At 40.2% G+C, this 24851-nt stretch overlaps 1 protein-coding gene across 1 annotated transcript; it reads right to left on the bottom strand.

The window, feature by feature from the left end:
* Positions 1-1699: 1699 nt before the first annotated feature.
* LOC113931509 (protein C1orf194-like) lies at positions 1700-2215 on the bottom strand. Its single transcript, XM_027609561.2, is given in 1 exon segment — positions 1700-2215. A coding segment is annotated over 1 exon segment (516 nt).
* Between the last annotated feature and the right edge of the window lie 22636 nt (positions 2216-24851).

The raw sequence follows: 24851 nt of genomic DNA, 5'->3' as shown, positions 1-24851 counted from the left end.
CCACTCTTTTGGTCTCCATGGTTTCTGATGGAAAAAATCTGTACTCATTTGGATCTTTGTTCTCTACATGTAATATGTTGTTTTTCTGTGGATGCTTTGCAGATTTTATCTTAATCTTTCATTTCCAGCAGTTTGTTTATGATTTGTATAGGCATGGTTTTCTTTCAGTTTATTCTCTTTGGGGTTCACTGAGCTTCTTAGATTTATAAAGTTTGTTTTCCACAAAACTTGGAGAGTTTCAGTCATTATTTATTCAATTTTTTTCTCCTCTCTTTTTGAAAATTTCATGATATGAATGTTAGACCTTTTGATATTGTTCCATAGGCCTCGAAGGCTCTAGTTGTTTTTTTAAGCTCAGTTTTTCAGATTGCATTATTTCTAGTGATGTATCATCAAATTAACTAATTCTTTCCTCTTTCATCACCATTCTATTGAGGCCTTTCAATTTTTAAATTTCTGTTATTGTAGCTTTCAGTTTTAGGATGCCATTTGGTTCATTTTTATAGGTTCTATTTCTTAGATGAACACTTATATCCTTGCATTTCTTTCAAAATTGTTCACCCTTACTTCTTATAGCATGATCATAATAGCTGCTCTAAAATCTCATCTGGTAATTACAACATTTGGTTATCTCAAGGTTGGCATCTGTTGATTGCCTTTTCCCTTGACAATTATTCAAATTTGTCTGAATCTTTGTATGTTGAGGAATTTTGGAGTGTATTTGGGCATTTTGAATACTATATATCATGAGACTCCGATTCCTATAAAAATCTTCCAAAGAATGTTATTTTTAAAATTTTGTTTCAGCAGGCATTCAATGCAATTCCATCCAGACTGCAAGTCCTAAACCAGCTTCTGTGGGCTACAGATCCGACGTCACTTCAGTTTTCAGAGCCATTGCAGTGCCCTTCCAGTTTGTATTTTTTTTGTACGTCTTTGCTGTGTTCATTACAGCTGGTTTCACACACATGAGCAGTTTGGGACTGAGGTAGTACTTCATATAGAGATTTAAAAATCCCTATTGATAGCTTCATCATCTCAATAGTTCTCTCTGATTCCTAGGGTGTTTTTTTTTTTCTTCTTCTTCTTCTAGTAGTTTGGCTAGAAAGCCAGAGCTTTAATGTCTCTACATTTTCATGCACTCCTCGTGACCGGGCCTAACTTAGGGCAAAGCAGTGAAAGAAGAGAGCCTGTGGGGCTGCCACTGCTGCTCCCATTACCACCACTTTTGTTCAGTGTAGTGCAGGGAAAATATAAAAAAGAGTCTTCCACTCCACAGGAGCAGCCTCTGTTATACCAGTGGAGGAAGGGGCTGCCTTTTCTTTGCTGGCACTCAAAATAGCTTGGGACAATCTCCATCTTGCTAGGAGCAGGGGACTCTTATTTTGTTGCTCATGTTGTTGAGTCAAGAGAGGTTTGTCCCCCACTCCTGCTTCTCTAGCCAAAGAAAGCGATCGGATCTGACTTTATCTGTGCCCGTTAGTTGTTTTGGTTTGGGGTTGCCACAGAGCTTAAGCCAGGATGTAAAAGACAGGGGGCAAAAAACCCAGGCAATTCATTGCTGGGTTGTCCTTTGAGTATTGAATTCTATATCTATCCACCTGCTCTTATTCTTTTTTTTTCCAGCACAATTCTATTTAATAGAGGTGGGCAGCAGGATGTTCCACTATGATTAACTTAGTCCAGGGACCTGTCAACATTAGGTAGAGAAGAAGCCACCATCATTCTTTTGGGAGTAGCCTCCATTGGTGGCTGCAGTGTGAGGGGACACTGTGGATCCCTGAATGCTGTGGATAGACTCCTTCTTAGGGTTGATCCAGTGTCTGATGTTAGCTAGGGAAGTGATGGAAGGTGGCAGAGGAGGGGGTAAAAGTTCTCCAGGGAATTGGGTCTTGATGATTCCATGGGTATCCTGGGTGGTCTCCTGGTGTAAGAGTATCTCACTTTTGTTCTTGAACGTCCCTGTGTGGTGGTTGTACAAGGCTGCTAAGCAGAAATCCAGGTCATCCTTTGGTATCTCAGGATCAAAAAAATAAACATCCCGCCTCATGGAGGTGATCGTGGGAGTTGAGCTGAGCCGACTCCAGGGTTCCTGTTGCTGAGCAAGGTAAGCTGGGTTCTTATATGGCAGTTTCTTGGAAGCCCGGAGTTTTCCCAGGAAGGTATCATCGTTATCCAATGTAGGGTGCTGGAAGGGGTCTCAGGTGAAAGGCATGGTAAAATGCGGAGTGAGCCGCTGGTGTGAGGGATGGGAAGCCCGCGCAGCCACAAAGCTGCTCTTATCCTTTTATAGCATTTTGTGCAGTGTTCTTAGTTATAGTCTGTTGGGGAGATAGTATAGAATGTATTTACTCCATTTTTACTAGACCCAAACTGACCTGCTTTGCTTTTACAAGCACATGATATTTATAGTATGAAAAGAAAAATGTTTCATTGGGGGAGTGGTTTTTTTTCCAAATTTTTATTTAAATTCTAATTAGTTAACATATAGTTCAATATTGGTTTCAGGAGTAGAATTCACTGATTCATCAGTTACATGTGACACCCCGTGCTCATCACAACAAATGCCCTCCTTAATGCCCATCACCCATTTAACCCATCCCCCACCCACCTCCCTCCATCAACCCCTCAGTTTGTTCTCTATCATTAAGAGTCTCTTATGGTTTGCTTCCCTCTTTTTTCCCCCTTTCCCATATGTTCATCTGTTTTCTTTCCTAAATTCCACACATGAGTGAAATCATATGGTATTGTCTTTCTCTGACTTACTTTGCTTAGCATAATACACTCTACCTCCATCCATGTCATTGCAAATGGCAAGATTTCATTCTTTTTGATGGCTGAGTAATGTTCCTGTGTGTGTGCGTGTGCGTGTGCGTGTGTGTGTGTGTGTGTGTGTGTGTGTGTGTGTGTGTGTACCACATCTTCTTTATCCATTCATCAATTGATGGACGACACTTGGGCTCTTTCCATAGTCTGGCTATTGTTGATAATGTTGCTATAAACATCAGGGTGCATGTGCCCTTAGAATCTGCATTTTTGTATCCTTTGGGTAAATACCTAGTAGTGCAATTGCTGGGTCGTAAGGTAGTTCTATTTTTCACTTTCTGAGTAACCTCCATACTGTTTTCCAGAGTGGCTGCACCAGCTTGCATTCCCACCAACATTGTGTGTGGGGGCTGTTTTTTAAACATGAAGATTCTCAGGCCTTACCCCTAGACATAATAAATCTGGGAGTGGACTGAGAATCTAGACTTATGGAATATCCTCAGGAGATTCTGATCAAACAGTCAAGTTATGAACCTACTGTTTCTCATCTGATTTGTAGGCGTGAAAATCGAGGCCTAGATTGTACTTTGTCCACAACCCAGTTCATTCCTTATTACCCATGTTTTTCACCCTGTGTGTCATATTTTGTGCTAATAAGGAATATTTTACTACTGCATTAGGGGCCAAGCTCATTAGTGCAACATTGCATGTTTAAACCACAGGGTAATAGAATAGGAAAAATTAGTCAAAATGGCTACTTGTGACAGTTGGATCTGATTTCTTATAAACATTTTCCACCAGGAAAAGCTTCATAGACAATGAGCAGAGAAAAATAAGCAGGAAAAAAAAAGTTTATAGAAATTCACAGAATTTAAGATTTGGGGAAGATTGCCCAGCTAAGTTATTTGGCTAAGAGAACCCAAATTGAAGGAATGGATCTGAGTCCTAGACAGACAAGGAGCTAGAAGAGAAATTTTCCAGTTTGGGCTGAGACTATAAGGGAAAGATGAGGAAGAAAGACTGGTAAACCAAAGTCTAAATGTAGCCTAGGAATTGGGGCTAGAACAGCATTGGCTGACCTACTTGTGAAATCACTTACAAAATAAAGGAAGACCAGGATTAATAAGTTAAGATCTATCGATCTAGTTTAATTTAATGGGACTCTGTACTTGTTTGTTCCCACATACATATCATTTTGTACACCTTAGACGGCTGTGCAGATTGTATACCACACAATTCCCCGAGGCACCCACTCACACATCCTCCCTGGATTTATGGGCAATGGTGTGTGGTAGCCTTTCTTATATCCCAAAGATTTTTTGCTAAGCAGGAAAATGGTAACCTCTTCTAGATGACTGAGTGTGTACTGTGCTTGAAAGTCAGTTTTGGGGATGGAAGGCTAGTAGTGGAAAGTAAACTGGAAAGGCCTTAGTGTAAATTGATTTTAAGATGTACTGGGATCCAGGGGTGCCTGGGAAGCTCAGTCCATTAAGTGTCTGACTCTTGATTTCGGTTCAGGTCATGATCTCAGGGTTGTGGGATGGAGGCCCTAGTTGAGCTCTGTGCTCACTGTGGAGCCTGCTTGTCCCTCTCTCTCTGCTCTTCCTCTTGCTCTCTCTCTCTCTCTCTCTCAAATAAATAAATAAAGTCTTAAAAAAAAGATGTATTGGGATCCAGAAATGGTGAGGACTCATAAGCTGGAATCATTAAATTCTCTACTACTATAGACAACTTCCTTCCTTCAACATCTCCTCCATCACCTTCCAGAACAAGTTCCCAAGGGAGACATTTGGCCAGAGGACAAGGCCCAACAAACATTTACCCTTTGTTACTATCATTCCAACATAACTCCTGGTGAGCCAAATTGAGTGACATGGGAGATCCTTTTTTTTCCTAGATTTAAATCCCTAAAACCATTTTTTTCTTATCCTTCTGTGCTAACCCCCGAATCTTTCAAATCTTACCATGGTAGTTGCCCATTCTTATGAAAAGTAGACTCAAAGATTCAAAGCAAGAAAGATGGAAGGTGTATTGGAAATTGGGGCTGCTGTGGAGTGGTATGAAAAATCTTATATAAGGCTTATTTCTCAAAAATGCAATTCTCAGTAAGTATTAGGGTCACCTCCGTATTTTGCCAAAAAAAAATTCTTAGCAGGTAGTAGTATCTTTATATGTCATGTCGCTACCTAATACTGCAAGGGTATATTCCTGAAGGACTGTCTCTGTCCTAAAAGAGAATTTTAAAGGATGTTTTGATTTTGTCAAAAGAAATGTTTGCGAGTCACTGGGGGGAGCCCAGAAAGTTAATTTATAAATGATAAAATAGTCTGCTACTTACCCTTTGACCCAGAAATTCCACTCTTAGGTAATCTACCCAAGAGAAATTAAAACACATGTTCACACACAAAAAGTTTGTGAAAATGTTCATAGCAGACTTACTACCCCCAAAACTTGAAACTACTCAAATGTCCAACTTTAACAGAGTAGAGAAATAACCTGTGGTATATTTATACAATGAAATACTAGCCAGCTTAAAAAAAAAAAAGAAAGAAATGAACTACTGGTATATGGGTCATAATGGACATTATGCGGACCATAATGTTTGTGAGTGAAAGATCCCAGACACAAAGAAGTAATAACAGCATGTATTGCGTGATTCCATTTATGAAGTTCTAGAATAGGCCAGACTAATCTGTGGTGTGAAAAAAAGCAGAATAATCATTGTCTTTGGGTTGGGGTGTAAAGTGACTGGGAATGGACACAGGGGAACTTCCTGAGATGGTGAGCATGTTCCATATCTAAATAGGGAATGTGGCTTACCTAGGCATATATATTTGTCAAAATTACAGTTAAGATTTTTTGCTTCCCAATGAACACAGATTTTATCCTTGTAAAGAACTGTATAGGGATGCTTGGGTGGCTCAGTTGGTTAAGGGGCTGCCTTCGGCTCAGGTCATGATCCCAGGGTCCCGGGATGGAGCCCCACGCTGTTGGGCTCCGCACTCAGCGGAGAGTCTTTCTCCCTCTCCCTCTGCCTGCTGCTCCCTCTGCTTGTCCTCTTTCTTGCTCTGTCAAATAAATAAATAAAATCTAAAAAAAAGAACTGTATATAAATAATAATTGAGTGGGGAATAGAGAGAAGTATACAATAAAACAAGAATAGCCAGATGAGATTTATTATACTAGTCTGTTTACTGGACATTTTCCATAATACAAAATCAAAAAAACTCTTCTGGAGGTCTTGGAATCTGATCTGATTTCTGTTGTCTGCATGAATTTTGTTGTTGTCGTTGTTGGTTTACTTAAAAGTTTGATTTTTTTAATATGAATTCAAGAAAAAAAGAATATCATTAATTCATAAATCCCAAAGTAACTGATGCTTTTAAGGTTATAAGCTCCGTCCATGCTAGGTTTGTATACATACTAGCCTTCAGTTTTTATTAGTTACGTGTTTTTATAAAATTGATTTTAAGAACCAATAAATGAAAGCTTGAAAGACTCAGAGGACATTGTCAAAGTTTCCATGAGGATTTGGGGGGACGCACAATTCTTGTTCTTAATGATAGCCAGACTATTTAAAACCTATGCTTTGCAGCTAGTCATTGACTATTATGGTGCTCACTCAGAGAGAGAGAGTTAGACAATTATGGTCATCAGCTTGGATCAGCATACAATGTCTTGAGGTTCACCTCACAGTCTGCCCATAGTAGACAACCAAACACTTGTTGATTGAATAGCAGTTTGACAAGAGGAATGCTCAGATAATGTGGCTTACCATAGGCTTCCCTATAGTCAATAAACTCAATTTTCCTTTGACCTTATAAGAAGATTTTCTCAATTAAACTGTATAGCCTACACCCCCACTCCATCCATGGCCCTGGGCAGTGGTACTTCAACAGCCATTTGTTGGGCATTGTATAAAATATATGTGCAAACATTTGTCAGCTGTGTGAATTATTTAACCACTTGTTAGGTCAGTTTCTTCATCTGTAGAATGGGAATAATACTAGGATTTACTTCATAGGCATCTTGTAAGACTTAAAGGAATAGATATCTGTAAAGTACTTAGAAGAGTGCTTAAGACATAATACTATGAAAGAGATGATGATGATGATGATGATGATGGTGATGATGATTTACCATGACTAATACCGATGTGCCCTTTCTTTTGGCTGAGAGCTCTTACTGCTCGAGTTAAGTCCCATATTCCCTTCTAGCATCCAGCTATTTTTTTGACTTTTCTCTTGCAAAAGAAAAGGGGGAAAAAAACAACCTTCAAATCCCCACTGTATAGTATAATTCTGTATGTGTGATTTAAAAAAAAAAGACATTTTTGGTCTAACATGGTGATAACTAGGGCATGTAATATTGTATTTGTCAGTAAATGCACTAAGGTTCAAATAATTGGCTTATATGTAACATGTAGAAACATAGTGTATTTGTTTCCTGGGGCTGCTGTAACAAATGATCACAAACTTGGTGGCTTAAAACAACAGAAATGTGTTCTTTCACATTTCTGGAGGCCAGAAGTTCAAAATCAGTTTTACTGGTCTGAAATCAAGGTGTTGGCAGGACCGTGCTTTCTGGAGGCTCTGGGGAAGAATTCGTTCCTTGCCTCTTCCAGCTTCTGGTGGCTGCCAGCCTTCCTTGGCTTGTGACCTCCTCACTCCATTCTCTGCCCTTTGCAGTTCCATTTCTTCTTATTTTCCATGGGTGTCAAATTTCCTCCTGGCTCCCTCTTATATGGATACTTGAGGATAATTCGGAATAATCCCCCCATCTCAAGATCTATAACTTAACTGCTGCAAAGTCTTTGCCATATAGGGTGACATTCATAGGTTCTGGGGATTCGGATATGAACCTAGCTTTTGGGACCATTATTTAGCCTACCACACGTAACTAATTTAAATTTAAGATTGACTGTAATTTATACATCCCACTTGCCTTTTCCTCATTCATAGACCTCAGGACACTAAGATAATTTCCATGTAAATATCAACCGAGTGGACATTGTCAGGGAAGAATGAAATGTCATTATTCAAGAAAATGATGTTAATAATTCCACAATATGCTTCTGAAACAGATCAGCTCGATCAGTTATAACCATTTGTAAATACTGGAGAGAATTGCATGAGCATCTGGGTACCTCTGGGAATAATTTGGCCATTAAAAAAGACAGCAGAACAATGAACCAATCGAAAAACTTACCAAGTGTTTAGAAAAACAAACATTGTTTATACCGGTTACCCACTTTCTCTCCCGTTTAAATTCAAGCACTACAGAAATATGTTAAATAAGCACATTTAGCATACCCAGTTTATAAAACTGCCTTTTGTCAGTTTGATGCAAACTTCATTGGGAGAAATAAATAATAAATTCCAGAATTAGTGTTCCAAATTGCAATTGCTGGAAGCAGGGAAAGACAGTGAAAAACCTCAAATAGGAATGACACTTAAAAATAAATCCTTGAGCGACTTCTGGGCTGTCTAATATCTATTTTCCCCAAGCACAGAACATTTGTTGTCTCTCATCTGAAATAGATGGTTTTGTCTTGCTGGAGCTTACACATATGTACATTTGTTTATTCTCTGAAGGTGATTCTTCATCATAAGGTATTGGAAACAGAATCTCTAGGGAAAACATCTGTTCAGCTATAATGCTAGCATCTGCCAAGTTAGGTGTGCTAAGAAAAAAGAACTTTATCTTGGTGGTTCAGGGACCTCAGATCCACAAGCTAACATAATATCAAAGACAGACAAGCTACGTAGTTCCTCCGTTCCTCCTGCAAGTCGTCTAGCTCTGGCCATGCCAGGCATAGGACACATGGTGAGAGGACATTTACTGGTCCTGGGGTCAATTCTGGAGGCAGATGCCATTTGGTCCATATAGCAACAGGGCCTCAGACCAAACTTGACACCGGCTCTGCCTTAACATTTCCTTAGAACTCACTCTGTTGCTTCCGGTGGGCTTGATATTTATGGATACAGGGTCTTGGGCCTGGCACAATGTGAGAGAGAAAGAGCATAGTGGATAGGAACACGAGCCCTGGAGCCAGATTGCCATGGTTCGGGTGCTTGGCTCGGCCACTAACTGTGTTACTTGGGAAAGCTCCTTAACCTCTCTGAGCCTCTATTTCCTTATCTGTAAAATGGAGATAATTATTTCAGAATTGGATGTAAATAGATAAGAGGTATAAAAGGCCTATATGCAATCTGGAAATACATGCTCTTAGAACTCTTTAGAAGGAATAGCAAAATCATTGCTACTGACCTAGTGAAACCTAGGTAATAACTAACCCTTTGATAAAAGTCCCCTTGGGAGACAGCTCTGAGCCACCAAGGGATTTTAATTTACATAGATCCCGACTTTACTTCAACTCTCCAACTCCAACGGGCTTCCCTCCCTGTGCTTCCTGCCATGGGGATGGTGAGCAACTTGAGTCCTTTCTGGAATTTGCAGAGGATTTGTAAGACCTGAGCTGATGGAGCTTCAGCTCCCACTCCATTCCCGTTCCACAAATGTTTTCTGAGTGTTTCTGGAAGGCAAGGAAGGCATTTTGGTGCCCAGTAGGATTTTGGTGCTGGCAAAAGCAATTTTTGGTCCTAAAATCTGTTTACTGCCCCATTTCTCTTGATCAACCCTGATCTGATCCTGCATTTTGCCTTCAACGCTGTGCTCACAGCTTCTTTTGCTGCTTCTTCTCCATTGTTCCTAGATCCTCCTTGTTGTCATTCCTGGAGGCCATAAGGAGGTGCCAATTAGAAACTTAAAAAGTTGAAATGAGATTTCTGTTTGAGAGTGAAAGTCTAAAGGACCTATGCAATAGATCAGAAGGGAGAATTCATTGCTTAAAGAGGCAGCATGGCTTTTGGACCAGCAAGACTGGATTGCAAACAGACCTGCTCTGTTAATATTTGTGAAGAACAGAACATTCTTGGTAGTTATGGGAAAGGGAGTCCCACACCATCAGGATCCATCTGAACATAGTCCAGTAGATAGGGAATCTGGACCGAGTACAGGGGCAGGTAGAGGATCCTTAGCAACATTCTCCCTGTGCTGGGTGAGAAGGCTCAGGCTGCTTCAGCTGAAGAATATTTCTCAGGCTCACCTAAATTCTCTGGCTCTCAATCCATAGTCATCAAGACCTCTGGCCTCCCATACCAAGAGGGAATGTGCTGATCTGCCACTGTGACTTTTCTGTGACTCTTGACATTTGCATCTTTCATGGTAAATGGATGAAGCAGCGTTTTGTTGGGTCTACCATTTTGGTTCCATGAGCTTGACGAGTATGAGGATGTATCTCAGACTGGGGGCCAGGAGCAATGTCCACACAAATCAGGTTTTTGGGTCTGCGGCCTGAGGCCTTGGCCTTGTTCGATGACACTGTTGCCCAATGCTTATGACCTTTGACCAAAAAAGAACCCCTTGCCTGGATTGACACATCACTTTCCTAATTTCTTATTTTCCTGCATCTCGGTTCTTTCCCTTCTAGTCCATCCTGTACCTAACTGCAAAGGTTTCTCCCCGCCAGATTGCATTTTATCACATCACCTCCTCAGGAAAGTACAATGGCTACCTATTGCTTTCCAAAAGAATTTCAAGAGTCACGTAACAGATTCCCACCAAAGAATGCTTTGTCCCAATAATAAATAAAATCTTTAAAAAAACAAAACAAAACAAAGAATGCTTTGTCCCATCCTGAATGCCAGCCTACCAGAAATATGACCACCAGAGGGGTGCCTGGGTGGCCCTGTCAGTTAAGCATTTGACTGTTGGTTTTGGCTCAGGCGATGATCTCAGGATCCTGAGATCAAGCCCTGCACTGTGCTCCATGCTCAGCATGGAGTCTTCTTTCCTCCTCCCTCTCCCTCCCCTTCTACTCCTCCCCCTGCTCACGTGTGCTCCCTTGCTCCCTCTCAAATAAATAAATAAATAAATAAATAAGTAAATAAAATCTTAAAAAAAAAAAGAAAAGAAAGAAACGTGACCACCAGAACTTCATTCCTTTTAGTTTAAGGCCCAGAATTTTGGAACATTGTTTCTATTGGTTTCTCAACTCCATTTTTTTTTTTTTTTAATGAGAAGACAGACATCATTTTTATTTCCTGTTTCTTTGTATATAAATTTGCTTTTCTCCTGTGGCTACTTAAAAAATTTTCTCTTTATTTTTGTTTTTTAGCATTTAGACTATGGTGTGCCTATGTTCTTGCTTCTTTTGTATTTACACTGCATGGTGGGGTCATAGCCTCCTGAATATGTGGGTGGTTGATTTTTACTAAATGTGGAAAAATTTGGTCGATATTTCTTCAAATAATTTTTACAAACCATTATCTCTCTTGCCTCCATCTGAGAGTCCAATTACACTTATGTTAGACTGCTTGATACCATCCCACATGTCACTGTGATTCATTTCATTCTTTTTTCAAAATTTGTTTGGCCTGTCCTCAGTTTTTTGATATTTCTTCTGTCTCATCCAATCTATTATCACACCCATTAGGTAAAATTTTTATTGTTGATGTATTGTTTTAGTTCTAGAATTGTTTTTTTAAATTTTATTTATTTATTTGGGAGAGAGAGAGAGAGAGAGAGAGAGCACACAAGCTTGGGGGAGGGGCAGCAGGAGAGGGAGAAGCAGGCTCCCCGCTGAGCAGGAGCCAGAGTTCTAGAACTGTTATTTGGATTTTTTTTTTTTCACAGTTTAAGAATCTCTCCTGAAACCTCCTATTCCTCTACTATTTACTCATTTTTTTCCTGTAAATTCTTTAACAAATTTATCATAATAATTTAAAAATCCTTGTCTGTTCAGATGAATGGATAAAGAAGATGTGGTATATATATACACAATGGAATATCACTCGGCCATCAGAAAGGATGAATACTTACAATTTACATCGATGTGGATGGAACTGGAGGGTATTATGTTGAGCGAAATAAGTGAATCAGAGAAGGACAATTATTGTATGGTTTCACTCATGTGGAATATGAGAAACAGCACAGAGGATCATAGGGGAAGGGAGGGAAAACTGAATGGGAAGTCATCAGAGGGAGAAAAACCATGAGAGACTCTTAACTATAAGAAACAAACTGAGGGTTGCAGGAGGGGAGGTGGGTGGGGGGACGGGATAAATGGGTGATGGGCATTAAGGAGGGCACGTGACGTGGTGAGCACTGGGTGTTATACACAGCTGATGAATTATTGAACTCTACATCTGAAACTAATGATGTACTATATGTTGGTTAATTGAATTTAAATAAAAAAAAATCCTTGTCTGTTAATTACAACATCTGGATCATCTATGGGTTTGTTTATATTATATTGACTGATTTCTTCCAAATATTCCTGTTTGGGTTTTTTCCTCCTCACATATCTAGTAATTTTTTATTGTACACTGTATAATACATTATAGAGAGTCTGGATTCTCTTATGTTCCTCTAAAGAGTGTTGAGTTTTGTTTTGATTGACTTTTTGGAGGCTTGGTTTTATGCTTCATTAAGGCAGCTCTAAGTTTTGTCTTTTGTGCTTGGATAAAGCCCTTAATCTCGGCGTGTGCTATATATCACAAAGATGCAACATGGATGGAATTACAGTGGGAAGTCTGAGGTGTTTACTAAGCCCTTCTAACCTGAGACTACCCAAACTCCAAACTCTTTCTCCTCTCCAGTGGACAGTTGTTAAAACTGCTATTCAGTTTCCAGCTTTCCAGCTACTATTTCTCCCCTAGGCTCCCTGGAGCCTCATCCCACGTGTTACAATTCAGAAGTCAGTCACAGATTCGAGGAAGGTTTGCTTGCATATTTTGTGATTTCCCTCTCTAAGCTCTCTCTCTTTTCTGGGATTTCTCCCTCCTCAATTCCCCGTTGCTCTGCCAGGTCTAAATTCTGTCCTCTAAATCTTCAGGTCAATAAAACTCAAGATTTCCGCTGTGGCCATATCCAGCAGATTTGTGAGGACCGAGGAATACCCTTAAAAACGACAGAGAAAAAGACATATAAATGTGACTCTCAGCTACTGTGATTCTTGCTTCAGAGGCCAAACTTCCTCCAGTTTATTCCTGCTTTTGGTCACTGTCCAGTGCCTCCAAATGGCTATTTTATATGTTGTTCGGAGTTTATAGTTGCCATCCGCAGAAGGGTTAGTCTAATATCAGCTCCCCCACCATTATTAGAAGTCCTAAGCTCCCTCTTTGACATTGTAAACTATCCCTACAGTGGTTAATACATGAAACTCTTATTGCCTACGAGTACGTTTTCTAGGACAGCAGCTGGGGTTCTCTTTGATTGCTTGACCATGGCCACTGGTCTCCAGTGACCAGCTATTCCCTGCCTGTCTCATCTGCCCACCTATGGCAGCTATTTTGGCACAGCAGGAGTTTGTGGGAGTGATGTTTTTAAAGCGATGTGAATTATTATAGTAACTGACCAACTGCTAGGAGGTTAACTGGGTGAGTATCAGAAATATACAAGGCGCTCATGGAACTCTTTGGGAGGCCAGTGCAACAATTTGGAACAAATGCTTTGGTGTCAGATATCCTAGGGTTGATTTCGAGCAACTCGCTTAACTTTGGTGAGTCTCCATTCTCTTGTGGTAAAATAGGGATATTATCTCACAGGGTCATTGTGAGAATTAGATACCCTGATAGATGTAAGTATAGATAGATGTATATATCACATAGAGTGCCTGGCATAAAATAAGTGTTCATTAAGTCATCACTAAAAATTTGAAAAGGCAAGAAATCCTCTTTTTCTATCACCACACTGTTAGAGACAATGGAAGTAACAAATTCAGGATGAATTTTCCCTGGGTCACTGTTGCTCCGAATGTGATCAGCAAAATCCCTCCCCGAGAATTATCTGAGGTTGATTGTTAATAAAGCAGATTTCCTGGCTCCCACCTCAGAACTACTAACCCAAAACTGGCATGGGTGGAGTCTAAGAATACGGATTTCTAATCAGCTCCCCAAGTAATTCCTATGCTCACGAAGTTAAAAACTACCGGATAATTCAGAGACAAAGAGACGTTTCTTGTGGGGGAATGGAGAGTCTGTAAGACTTTGAACTCCTGCCTCACCTTCCAGAAGTCTAGATTTTATTGCCGTTTTGGCATTGATGTCTATAAGCTTATTATTTTAGATAGAGACTGAAAAGTTTTAGTCATCCTTAAGTGTCTGGCTGGAGGGCGATTGCAGAATGGTTAAGCCAAAAGAGGTTATAATTCATCCTTCAAATTCATGGTTAAGGGCATTCTGCTGTATAGCTTCTCACCTGTGAAGTATTCCACAGCTCTTAAATCATCTTTTGATAAGTGGAAATCCCAGCTTCCTAAAAGAATAGATATTGTTTTGAATCTTTCATTTCTCTTGCTTTCAACAAACATGTTAAAAAACAATTAAATGTTGGATTGCAATTTTCATTTCCTTTTTTATCGTGAAATCGTGGCGGGGTTTTGTAATCTACTTAATGTTGCATCTGGACTTACCGCCACATAGGGTAGTTATAAGGATCTTGGATACAGTGAGATCATGGTTTTCTTAAATCTGAGGGGCTTTTTTTTTTTTTTGAAAGGAAACAGAGGTTCCTATTTTTAGTAAACAAAGGAGACTGAGAGTCACCAAAGTCAGAGGGAAGAGAGACAAGGAAAAGGACTCAAAAGGATGAATCATAGGTATCTAGTATATCGCCTGGCAATCAATAGGTACTCCCTAGAGATTTATTGCATGAGCGAATGAGTGAAGGCACGTGAAGTGCTTATATTTGGAATTGATGGAATCCCCCTTTTGAGTGGGTGAATGGGTACATCCTGTCTTATGAGCCTCCTTCCTTCAGTTTCTCCACTTTTAACCAAATGTGTTGGAATGGAAAGACTTATACAAGTGCCAGTTGCAGAAGTTGCTGAATGGCTGCCAGGCTGGGACAGAGTTGGGGATGATCCATCAATGCGCCCCCTGCCTGTGGCTCCCTCCGTGGGCATGCTTCTCCTTATTCCATCCCTTACCCTACAACCCACTTCTCAGAATTGTCCGTGATTTTTTTTTTCTTTTCCCAGCTTAGTCATCTCTATTACCTTCCAGAGTGCTACTTAACTCCGGGTCCTTCCCTACTGCCCTCTGAAGGAACCTTTCTGAAAATCTTACCAGATAAGTGATGAGCAGGATCTATAATCAGGAAACAAACCCCCTTGATCTGGAAAAAGTAAATCCGACACTGGGCAAAAACTGACAGACACCTGCTCTTGAACAGCAGCGGTGGTGATGTGGATTTGCTTACTAGCTATTTCGCTTGCTGGGGGAATTGTTTTAATTTTGCAGGCTGTGGTGGACCTGGAGAAACATACTCTAATATGCAAGGCACGGGCCCCAATTAGTGTTTCACCCATTGCGTGCCACCTGACGGTCCGCCCGACTTGTTGCAATCATAAGTGTGAAACTCTGGGGGTTTCAGTTAAATTATTTTGTGACATGCTGCCTAATTTTTTCATTCCAAAATCTTACCTTCTATGGCAAGACTGTGAGGGCACTGCCTTTATGCAGTGACTATCTGTGTATACCTATATAAATAGAAAACCATGTTTTGCTCACAAAAAGGTTTGTTGTAAGTGGAAGGAACATCCCATCCCTGTTCGTCGTGGTTGCTGCTTTTTAAAGATCAGTTTATGTCAGAGAAATAACCAATAAACACACAGTTCCATAGAAGGCAAGTATTCACACTATGAAAAGCATGTAGAGGAGGGGGCAACAACGTTGGCAGTTAACACAGCACACTACAAACTGATAGCGGATCTTTGGTGAATGATCTGGGTTGGTGGGCCAGGCACAGAGCAGGCTGAAGGGGATTAAAAAAAAAAATTCCTAGATTGCAGCAGGCACCGTCGAGGTCCTGCTCATATCCCCTTGCTCATACCACCTGCAGTGGGTTGAATCGTGGCCTCCCAAAAGATATGTCCATGTCCTAACCTCCAGAATATGCAAGTGTGATCTTGTTTGGAAAAAAAAAAAAGTCTTTGCAGATGTAATTAAGTGAAGGATCTTAAGATGAGATCATCTTGAATTGAGGATGGGCCCTAAATCCAAAGACAAGTATCCTTAGCTGAGAAGAGGAAAAGACACAGAGACACGGAAGAGGTGGTGATGTGAAGACAGAAGAAGAAACTGGGGTGATGTAATCACAAGCCAGGGAACGCCTGGAGCCTCCAGAAGCTGGAAGAGGCAAGGAAGGATCCTCCCCCGAAGCTTTCAGCAGAAGTGTGGGCCCCCATTGACTCCTTGATTTCAGACTTCTGGTCTCCAGAACCGTGAAAGAACCCATTTCTATTGTGCTTAGGCCCCCAGTTTGTGGTCATTTGTTACGGCGGCTCTGGAAGACTGACACACCACCTTAGTATGTGCTGGCAAGCCAGACTTCCACCTGCCAGAACCTGTATTTCTTTACCCAAAGCCTTCCTCTGCTGCCAAGGCCTGGTCTGCCCACTTGTTGAGCAGGCTAGGCGGGTTGTGCTGGGGAATGAATGTCCCTGATTCAGCAGCTCTCCTATAAGGACTGATGGGAGTTGGTGTATGAAGTCAACTTGGCTAGGGTGACCCCGAGGCACGTAACCTCTCCTGGCTCCTAGAATTCAGCTCCAGCCCCACACAGTGGTAACGAGTATGACAAACTCTGTACTGACTTCCTTCCCTTCCCCAGTTTCAGCTGTCTACTCCCATACCAGTTTTTGCTGGTATCATCTCCTGCATAAACTGCTTCTACTTAAATGTTCGTCTCAGGGTCTGCTTCCAGGGTGGGGGGGGAGCCCAAAGTAAAACATGAATATAAAGGAAATAACACATTGTCCCGGTAGCTTAGAGAAGGTACCATCTCAGTGATGTGATGCCTTGGACATTTTCCTGGGCTGTTCTGCGGAATTTGTCTGATTCTAATCTTTTTTGTACCAACAGAAACCTGCTCTCATTAAAAATGATCTCTCAAGATCCTTATCTATCTACAGCCTCCTTTTGAGAAGGATTTGAAGTAGCATTTGAATTGCGATATTTAATATATCATGTCATATTCTTTTATGCTCTCCACTACAAAAATTATTATGGCTCCCTGGCACATAATTGGTGCTCAATAAATATTTGTTAAATGAATGATTTACTTAAGATATACATATTTGGATATAATATCTCAGAAAGCCTACCATACATATGATAAAAATTATTTTAGAGAATATTATGGAAATGAGTAAAACATTTGTTTTTCCTTTTGAGTGAAAATCTCTGATTGATACTGTCTTCTAGACCACTGTTGAATGTAAAATTTACTTTAACCTAGTTAATAGCCATAAAGTAGTTTTATCATATTTCAACTTGCAACTGTTCATCAGCCTACGCTTTATGTGGATAAATGATTAATAATGTCCTTGCCCTCAAGGTTGGGGTCAGTGTTAGTGAATGGCGAGTGACCATTTTTATTTTATGCAAAACTGCTTTTCCCTCTGTTAACAATCAGCTGCTCTTTTTCAGAGTTTTCAAAATTCCTTATCCTCAATTGTCTGAATCTAAATTAGTTACTCCTAACAGACACTGTTTTTTTGTGAAAATTGAAAAAAAAGACTTAATAATAAGTAAAATACCATAATTAATTTTCCAAATATTCCATTGTGACTTTCACATTATTTGTTTTTATTTGGCATGTCCTCCCCCTCTTGGTTCCCAAAGACTCTTCCTTTGTTTTCATTTAAACAAACGAACCAAAACTTCCCAAGGGGAGAAAAGGTGACTATTTTCTCATAATAATTTTCACTGAGTGCAAAGCCTGTCTTCATATTTAAAAATGCTTGTTTGATGTTTGTCTGAAATGGTTAAGTGAATCTTCTCCAAATATTTGGTAAAAAGTTTTTGAAGCCACTGACTTCATTGCTCTTGATTTTATCTCTTCTCAAAACACTGAAGACACAGACTGAAGGTCAAGTAAACAGATTTATAAACAAAAAGGTCACAAGTGCTACAGGATTGTACTTTTTTATGTTCAAACTTTTATTGAAATTCTAGTCAACATATAGTGTAATATTAGTTTCAGGAGTAGAATTTGATGATTCATCACTTACATATAAGGATTTTAAAAATAAAAACTTTTTAGTTTAGTTAGACCCTGGTGCAGCCAAAGTGTTTTAATTTCAAAATTATCTGGAAATAACTGCACAGTCCACTCACTCTACAAAAAAAAAGTATTAAATTTGACCTTTTAAAAAAGTACTGACTACACTGGTTGACATTTTTTCCCCCTAAGAAAATACAGAAAATAATGACAGGTTTCCAGTTGGTTGGAAAAAGAAAAGAGACAACTGACAGTGGAAAAGTCTGCTGAAGTCATACAACCAAGAAATGACTACTTCCCTCCTTCCAAAAGCAGCAGCTTTCCTGTAAATTCTTATTACTCATTTCTTAACAAAACACTTTGTGGGTCCTTGCATTCAATCAAGAAATCTTTATTGGAGGTTTTGTAGATCTTCAGAATGAAGCAGATAATTCTTCTTGCTTCCATTTATTAATTTATTATCAAAACACCATTTGCTGGTAAAATATAAGCACATTTTATATTACAATAACTAGACAGTGTATTAACTTTAATCTTTAATAAAAATTTACAGAGTGGGACAGAAATGTGATAATGTTTCAATAACCCTGTCTTATTGTCTGTGTTCACGGTGAGCCGGATGCTTTCATCCTTGTTTTCCATCGTCGGAAACAAAGTCATTTTTATCAAAAGGAGACCATTTGCTGACATGGGGATTTGCGTGCGATTTTCAACACGGTTGGAAAGTGCAAAGGCTGGGGACAAATATCCTATAAGAAAGAAATTAAACTGAGCTATTTTGTATCGAAGTGCAAAATCCAGGCATTAGGAAACGGATTGATCCAAGGATAAAAACCTAAGTTGAGATTCCATCGTGTCAGTCTTTGACGGAGAGGAAAAAAAGAAAATCTCATCATCTAGATTTTATCATAAATGCTGGTGCAAATAAGTTTTCCGTTGAGGTGATGAATTGAATTTAAAGCAGTGCAAAGTACTTTATTAACAACTTTTAAATATGTTATTACCTTAATGCGGCGATCTGTCCAGACATCCCATAAATAAAAAGGGAGGCCTCTGAGTTTCCGCAGAAGCAACTGCTTTGCATGATTTCCCTTTTTCATTTCTGGGCTAATCTGCCGTCGATGTGCTTCTCCCAGTGACTTGGCTGTGATTTCTGCTTGGGTTTTGGATGGCTTCTTTTTACATTTGTGATGTCATTTCGGGTGTAGGGACATAACGTTTCTTCCCAGTTATCCTTTGCAAAAGTGAGGACTTAGCATCAGTGATAATCTCATAATTCGTAGACTTGTCTGAGATGGTGTCCTTACACAGATCTGCCTATCCAGTTGCGTAGGCTCACTCCGTAGGAACCCAAGCACTGTTTGCATTTCCTGAGTGGGCACTGGGTGCTGCTGGTGTGTGTGTGTGAAGGGCAGTGTCTGGTGTGGCAGGGTGGTAAGCAAAAGCCAGTTCAGAAAGCTCAGGGATTCTCAGGCTTCCACTGTAGGTTTTAGAATCTAAAAGTCTTTTTTTTTTTTTTTTTTTTTTTTTTTTTTTTTTTTTTTTTTTTTTTTTTAATTTTTATTGTTATGTTAATCACCATATATTACATCATTAGTTTTTGGTGCAGTGTTCCATGATTCATTGTTTGTTCATAACACCCAGTGCTCCATGCAGAACGTGCCCTCCTCAATACCCATCACCAGGCTAACCCATCCCCCTACCCCCCTCCCCTCTAGAACCCTCAGTTTCTTTTTCAGAGTCCATCATCTCTCATGGTTCGTCTCCCCCTCTGACATACTCCCCTTTTCTTCCTCTTCTGTTATCTTCTTCTTTTTCTTTTTTCTTAAAATATGTTGCGTTATTTGTTTCAGAAGTACAGATCTGTGATTCAACAGTCTTGCACAATTCACAGCGCTCACCGTAGCACATACCCTCCCCAATATCTATCACCCAGCCACCCCATCCCTCCCACCCCCGACCACTCCAGTAACACTCAGTTTGTTTCCTGAGATTAACAATTCCTCATATCAGTGAGGTCATGTGATACATGTCTTTCTCTGATTGACTTATTTCACTCAGCATAACACCCTCCAGTTCCATCCACGTCGTTGCAAATGGCAAGATCTCATTCCTTTTGATGGCTGCATAATATTCCATTGTGTATATATACCACATCTTCTTTATCCATTCATCTGTCGATGGGCATCTTGGCTCTTTCCACAGTTTGGCTATGGTGGACATTGCTGCTATAAACATTGGGGTACACGTACCCCTTCGGGTCCCTACATTTGTATCTTTGTGGTAAATACCCAGTAGTGCTATTGCTGGATCGAACGGTAGCTCTAATTTCAACTGTTTGAGGAACCTCCATACTGTTTTCCAGAGGGGTTGCACCAGCTTGCATTCCCACCAACAGTGTAGGAGGGTTCCCCTTTCTCCACATCCCCGCCAACATCTGTCGTTCCCTGACTTGTTAATTTTAGCCATTCTGACGGGTGTGAGGTGGTATCTCATGGAGGTTTTGATTTGGATTTCCCTGATGCCAAGCGATGTTGAGCACTTTTTCATGTGCCTGTTGGCCATTTGGATGTCTTCTTTGGAGAAATGTCTGTTCATGTCTTCTGCCCATTTCTTGATTGGATTATTTGTTCTTTGGGTGTTGAGTTTGATAAGTTCTTTATAGATTTTGGATACTAGCCCTTTATCTGATATGTCATTTGCAAATATTTTCTCCCATTCTGTCGGTTGTCTTTTGGTTTTGTGGACTGTTTCTTTTGCTGTGCAGAAGCTTTTTATCTTGATGAAATCCCAATAGTTCATTTTTGCCCTGGCTTCCCGTGCCTTTGGCGATGTTTCTAGGAAGAAGTTGCTGCGGCTAAGGTCGAAAAGGTTGCTACCTGTGTTCTCCTTTAGGATTTGGATGGACTCCTGTCTCACGTTTAGGTCTTTCAACCATTTGGAGTCTATTTTTGTGTGTGGTGTAAGGAAATGGTCCAGTTTCATTCTTCTGCATGTGGCTGTCCAATTTTCCCAACACCATTTGTTGAAGAGACTGTCTTTTTGCCATTGGACATTCTTTCCTGCTTTGTCAAAAATAAGTTGACCATAGAGTTGAGGGTCCATTTCTGGGCTCTCAATTCTGTTCCATTGATCTATGTGTCTGTTTTTGTGCCAGTACCATACTGTCTTGATGATGACAGCTTTGTAATAGAGCTGGAAGTCCGGAATTGTGATGCCGCCAGCTTTGCTTTTCTTTTTCAGTATTCCTCTGGCTATTCTGGGTCTCTTCTGGTTCCATACAAATTTTAGGATTATTTGTTCCATTTCTTTGAAAAAAGTGGATGGTATTTTGATGGGGATTGCATTGAATGTGTAGATTGCTCTAGGTAGCATTGACATCTTCACAATGTTGATTCTCCCAATCCATGAGCATGGAACGTTTTTCCATTTCTTTGTGTCTTCTTCAATTTCTTTCCTGAGTATTTTATAGTTTTCTGAGTACAGATCCTTTGCCTCTTTGGTTAGATTTATTCCTAGGTATCTAATGGTTTTGGGTGCAATTGTAAATGGGATCGACTCCTTGATTTGTCTCTCTTCTGTCTTGTTGTTGGTGTATAGGAATGCCACTGATTTCTGTGCATTGATTTTATATCCTGCTACTTTACTGAATTCCTGTATGAGTTCTAGCAGTTTTGGGGTGGAGTCTTTTGGGTTTTCCACATACAGTATCATATCATCTGCAAAGAGTGAGAGTTTGACTTCCTCTTTGCCGATTTGGATGCCTTTGATTTCTTTTTGTTGTCTGATTGCTGTGGCTAGGACTTCTAATACTATGTTGAATAGCAGTGGTGAGAGTGGACATCCCTGCCGCGTTCCTGACCTTAGGGGAAAAGCTCTCAGCCTTTCCCCATTGAGAATGATATTCGCTGTAGGTTTTTCGTAGATGGCTTTTATGATATTGAGGTATGTACCCTCTATCCCTATACTCTGAAGAGTTTTGATCAAGAAAGGATGTTGTACTTTGTCAAATGCTTTTTCTGCATCTATTGAGAGGATCATATGATTCTTGTTCTTTCTTTTGTTAATGTATTGTATCACGTTGATTGATTTGCGGATGTTGAACCAGCCTTGCAGCCCAGGGATAAATCCCACTTGGTCGTGGTGAATAATCCTTTTAATGTACTGTTGGATCCTATTGGCTAGTATTTTGGTGAGAATTTTTGCATCCATGTTCATCAAGGATATTGGTCTGTAATTCTCTTTTTTGATGGGGTCTTTGTCTGGTTTTGGGATCAAGGTAATGCTGGCCTCATAAAATGAGTTTGGAAGTTTCCCTTCCATTTCTATTTTTTGGAACAGTTTCAGGAGAATAGGTATTAATTCTTCTTGAAATGTCTGATAGAATTCCCCTGGGAAGCCATCTGGCCCTGGGCCAGATAAAACTTACGAGTCTCAGAGACAAAGAGAAAATCCTGAAAGCAGCTCGGGAGAAGAGATATGTAACCTACAATGGTAGAAACATTAGATTGGCAACAGACCTATCCACAGAGACCTGGCAGGCCAGAAAGGACTGGCAAGATATCTTCAGAGCACTAAACGAGAAAAATATGCAGCCAAGAATACTATATCCAGCTAGGCTATCATTGAAAATAGAAGGAGAGATAAAAAGCTTCCAGAACAAACAAAAACTAAAGGAATTTGCAAACACGAAACCAGCCCTCCAAGAAATATTGAGAGGGGTCCTCTAAGCAAAGAGAGAACCTAAAAGCAGCAAAGAGCAGAAACGAACACAGACAACAGACAGTTAACAGTCACCTTACAGGTAATACAATGGCACTAAATTCATACCTTTCAATAGTTACCCTGAATGTAAATGGGCTCAATGCCCCAATCAAAAGACACAGGCTATCAGATTGGATTAAAAAACAAGACCCATCCATATGCTGTCTGCAAGAGACTCATTTTACACCCAAAGACACCCCCAGATTGAAAGTGAGGGGGTGGAAAACCATTTACCATGCTAATGGACACCAAAAGAAAGCTGGGGTGGCAATCCTTATATCAGACAAACTAGATTTTAAAACAAAGACTGTAATAAGAGATGAGGAAGGACACTATATCCTACTTAAAGGGTCTATCCAACAAGAAGATCTAACAATTGTAAATATCTATGCCCCTAACATGGGAGCAGCCAATTATATAAGGCAATTAATAACAAAAGCAAAGAAACACATTGACAACAATACAATAATAGTGGGGGACTTTAACACCCCCCTGACTGAAATGGACAGATCATCTAAGCAAAAGATCAACAAGGAAATAAAGACTTTAAATGACACACTGGACCAAATGGACTTCACAGACATATTCAGAACATTCCATCCCAAAGCAACGGAATACACATTCTTCTCTAGTGCCCATGGAACATTCTCCAGAATTGATCACATCCTAGGTCACAAATCAGGTCTCAATCGGTACCAAAAGATTGGGATCATTCCCTGCATATTTTCAGACCACAATGCTTTGAAACTAGAACTCAACCACAAGAGGAAAGTCGGAAAGAACTCAAATACATGGAGGCTAAAGAGCATCCTACTAAAGAATGAATGGGTCAACCAAGAAATTAAAGAAGAATTAAAAAAATTCATGGAAACCAATGAAAATGAAAACACAACTGTTCAAAATCTTTGGGATACAGCAAAGGCAGTCCTGAGAGGAAAGTATGTAGCAATACAAGCCTTTCTCAAGAAACAAGAAAGGTCTCAAATACACAACCTAACCCTACACCTAAAGGAGCTGGAGAAAGAACAACAAAGAAAGCCTAAACCCAGCAGGAGAAGAGAAATCATAAAGATCAGAGCAGAAATCAATGAACTAGAAACCAAAAGAACAGTAGAACAGATCAACGAAACTAGGAGCTGGTTCTTTGAAAGAATTAACAAGATTGATAAACCCCTGGCCAGACTGATCAAAAAGAAAAGAGAAATGACCCAAATCAACAAAATCATGAATGAAAGAGGAGAGATCACAAGCAACACCAAAGAAATACAAACAATTATAAGAACATATTATGAGCAACTCTATGCCAGCAAATTAGATAACCTGGAAGAAATGGGTGCATTCCTAGAGAAGTATCAACTACCAAAATTGAACCAGGAAGAAATAGAAAACCTGAACAGACCTATAACCACTAAGGAAATTGAAACAGTCATAAAAAATCTCCCAAGAAACAAAAGCCCAGGGCCAGATGGCTTCCCAGGGGAATTCTATTAGAATCTAAAAGTCTTATCTAGCCATCTAGCGTAGTAGTCGAGATATGAGGAATATATACTTCTCTTTGCGCTGGGTCAACTCACCAGGAGCTCTGGGCTCATCTGGCCTCTCCCCTAGCCAAAATGTAAAGTCAGGGCTCCTGGGCACCATCCTAGAGTCATCAGCACAAGGGGGATCAGTGACAAATCCCTGCTAGCCACGTATCCTGGCCCGAAGTAGTTTGATTTCAACACTTTTGCGAAGAAATTTACAAAGAGAAAGTCCTAGCTTCTCGCACAGAAGGAGACTGGACCACCTTCCTGTGTGGGGGGTGGGTGCCACAGGGAACCAGACAGGTCACCCTTTCCCGCCCGACTGGGTTGTTGCTGAAGCCATGTGTGAAGCAAGCTTCTTGTCAGCACTCCACACAAAATACCACGCTTTGTGTTAGTAGGATATCAAGAGCAGGTGAGCTGCGACTCACTGTCACCCAGGTCTGAATGGGATGTTTTCAGGGATTCTGTCACTGTTTGTCACTCCTCAGGATGTTCATCAAGAAGGGAAACAACACTGCACAGGAGGGTTAGACACTCTTGTATATGGAGGAGGCTTTAGCAGATTACAACGAAAGCCATCCGTCCTTGTCAACAGCTTGTAGAAAGAATGGCGAAATGGAGACAGCACCGTTCGATTGTCACCAGCTTCGCTTCTCTGCCGTCTGCCATTTCTGAGGCTCACAAACATTATAGCAGAGCTACAGACACACTTCATGCACTTAGAAC

This window comes from Zalophus californianus, chromosome X (assembly GCF_009762305.2).
Source record: "Zalophus californianus isolate mZalCal1 chromosome X, mZalCal1.pri.v2, whole genome shotgun sequence".
Lineage (NCBI taxonomy): Eukaryota > Metazoa > Chordata > Mammalia > Carnivora > Otariidae > Zalophus > Zalophus californianus.
This window is presented reverse-complemented; position numbering and strand designations above follow the sequence as displayed.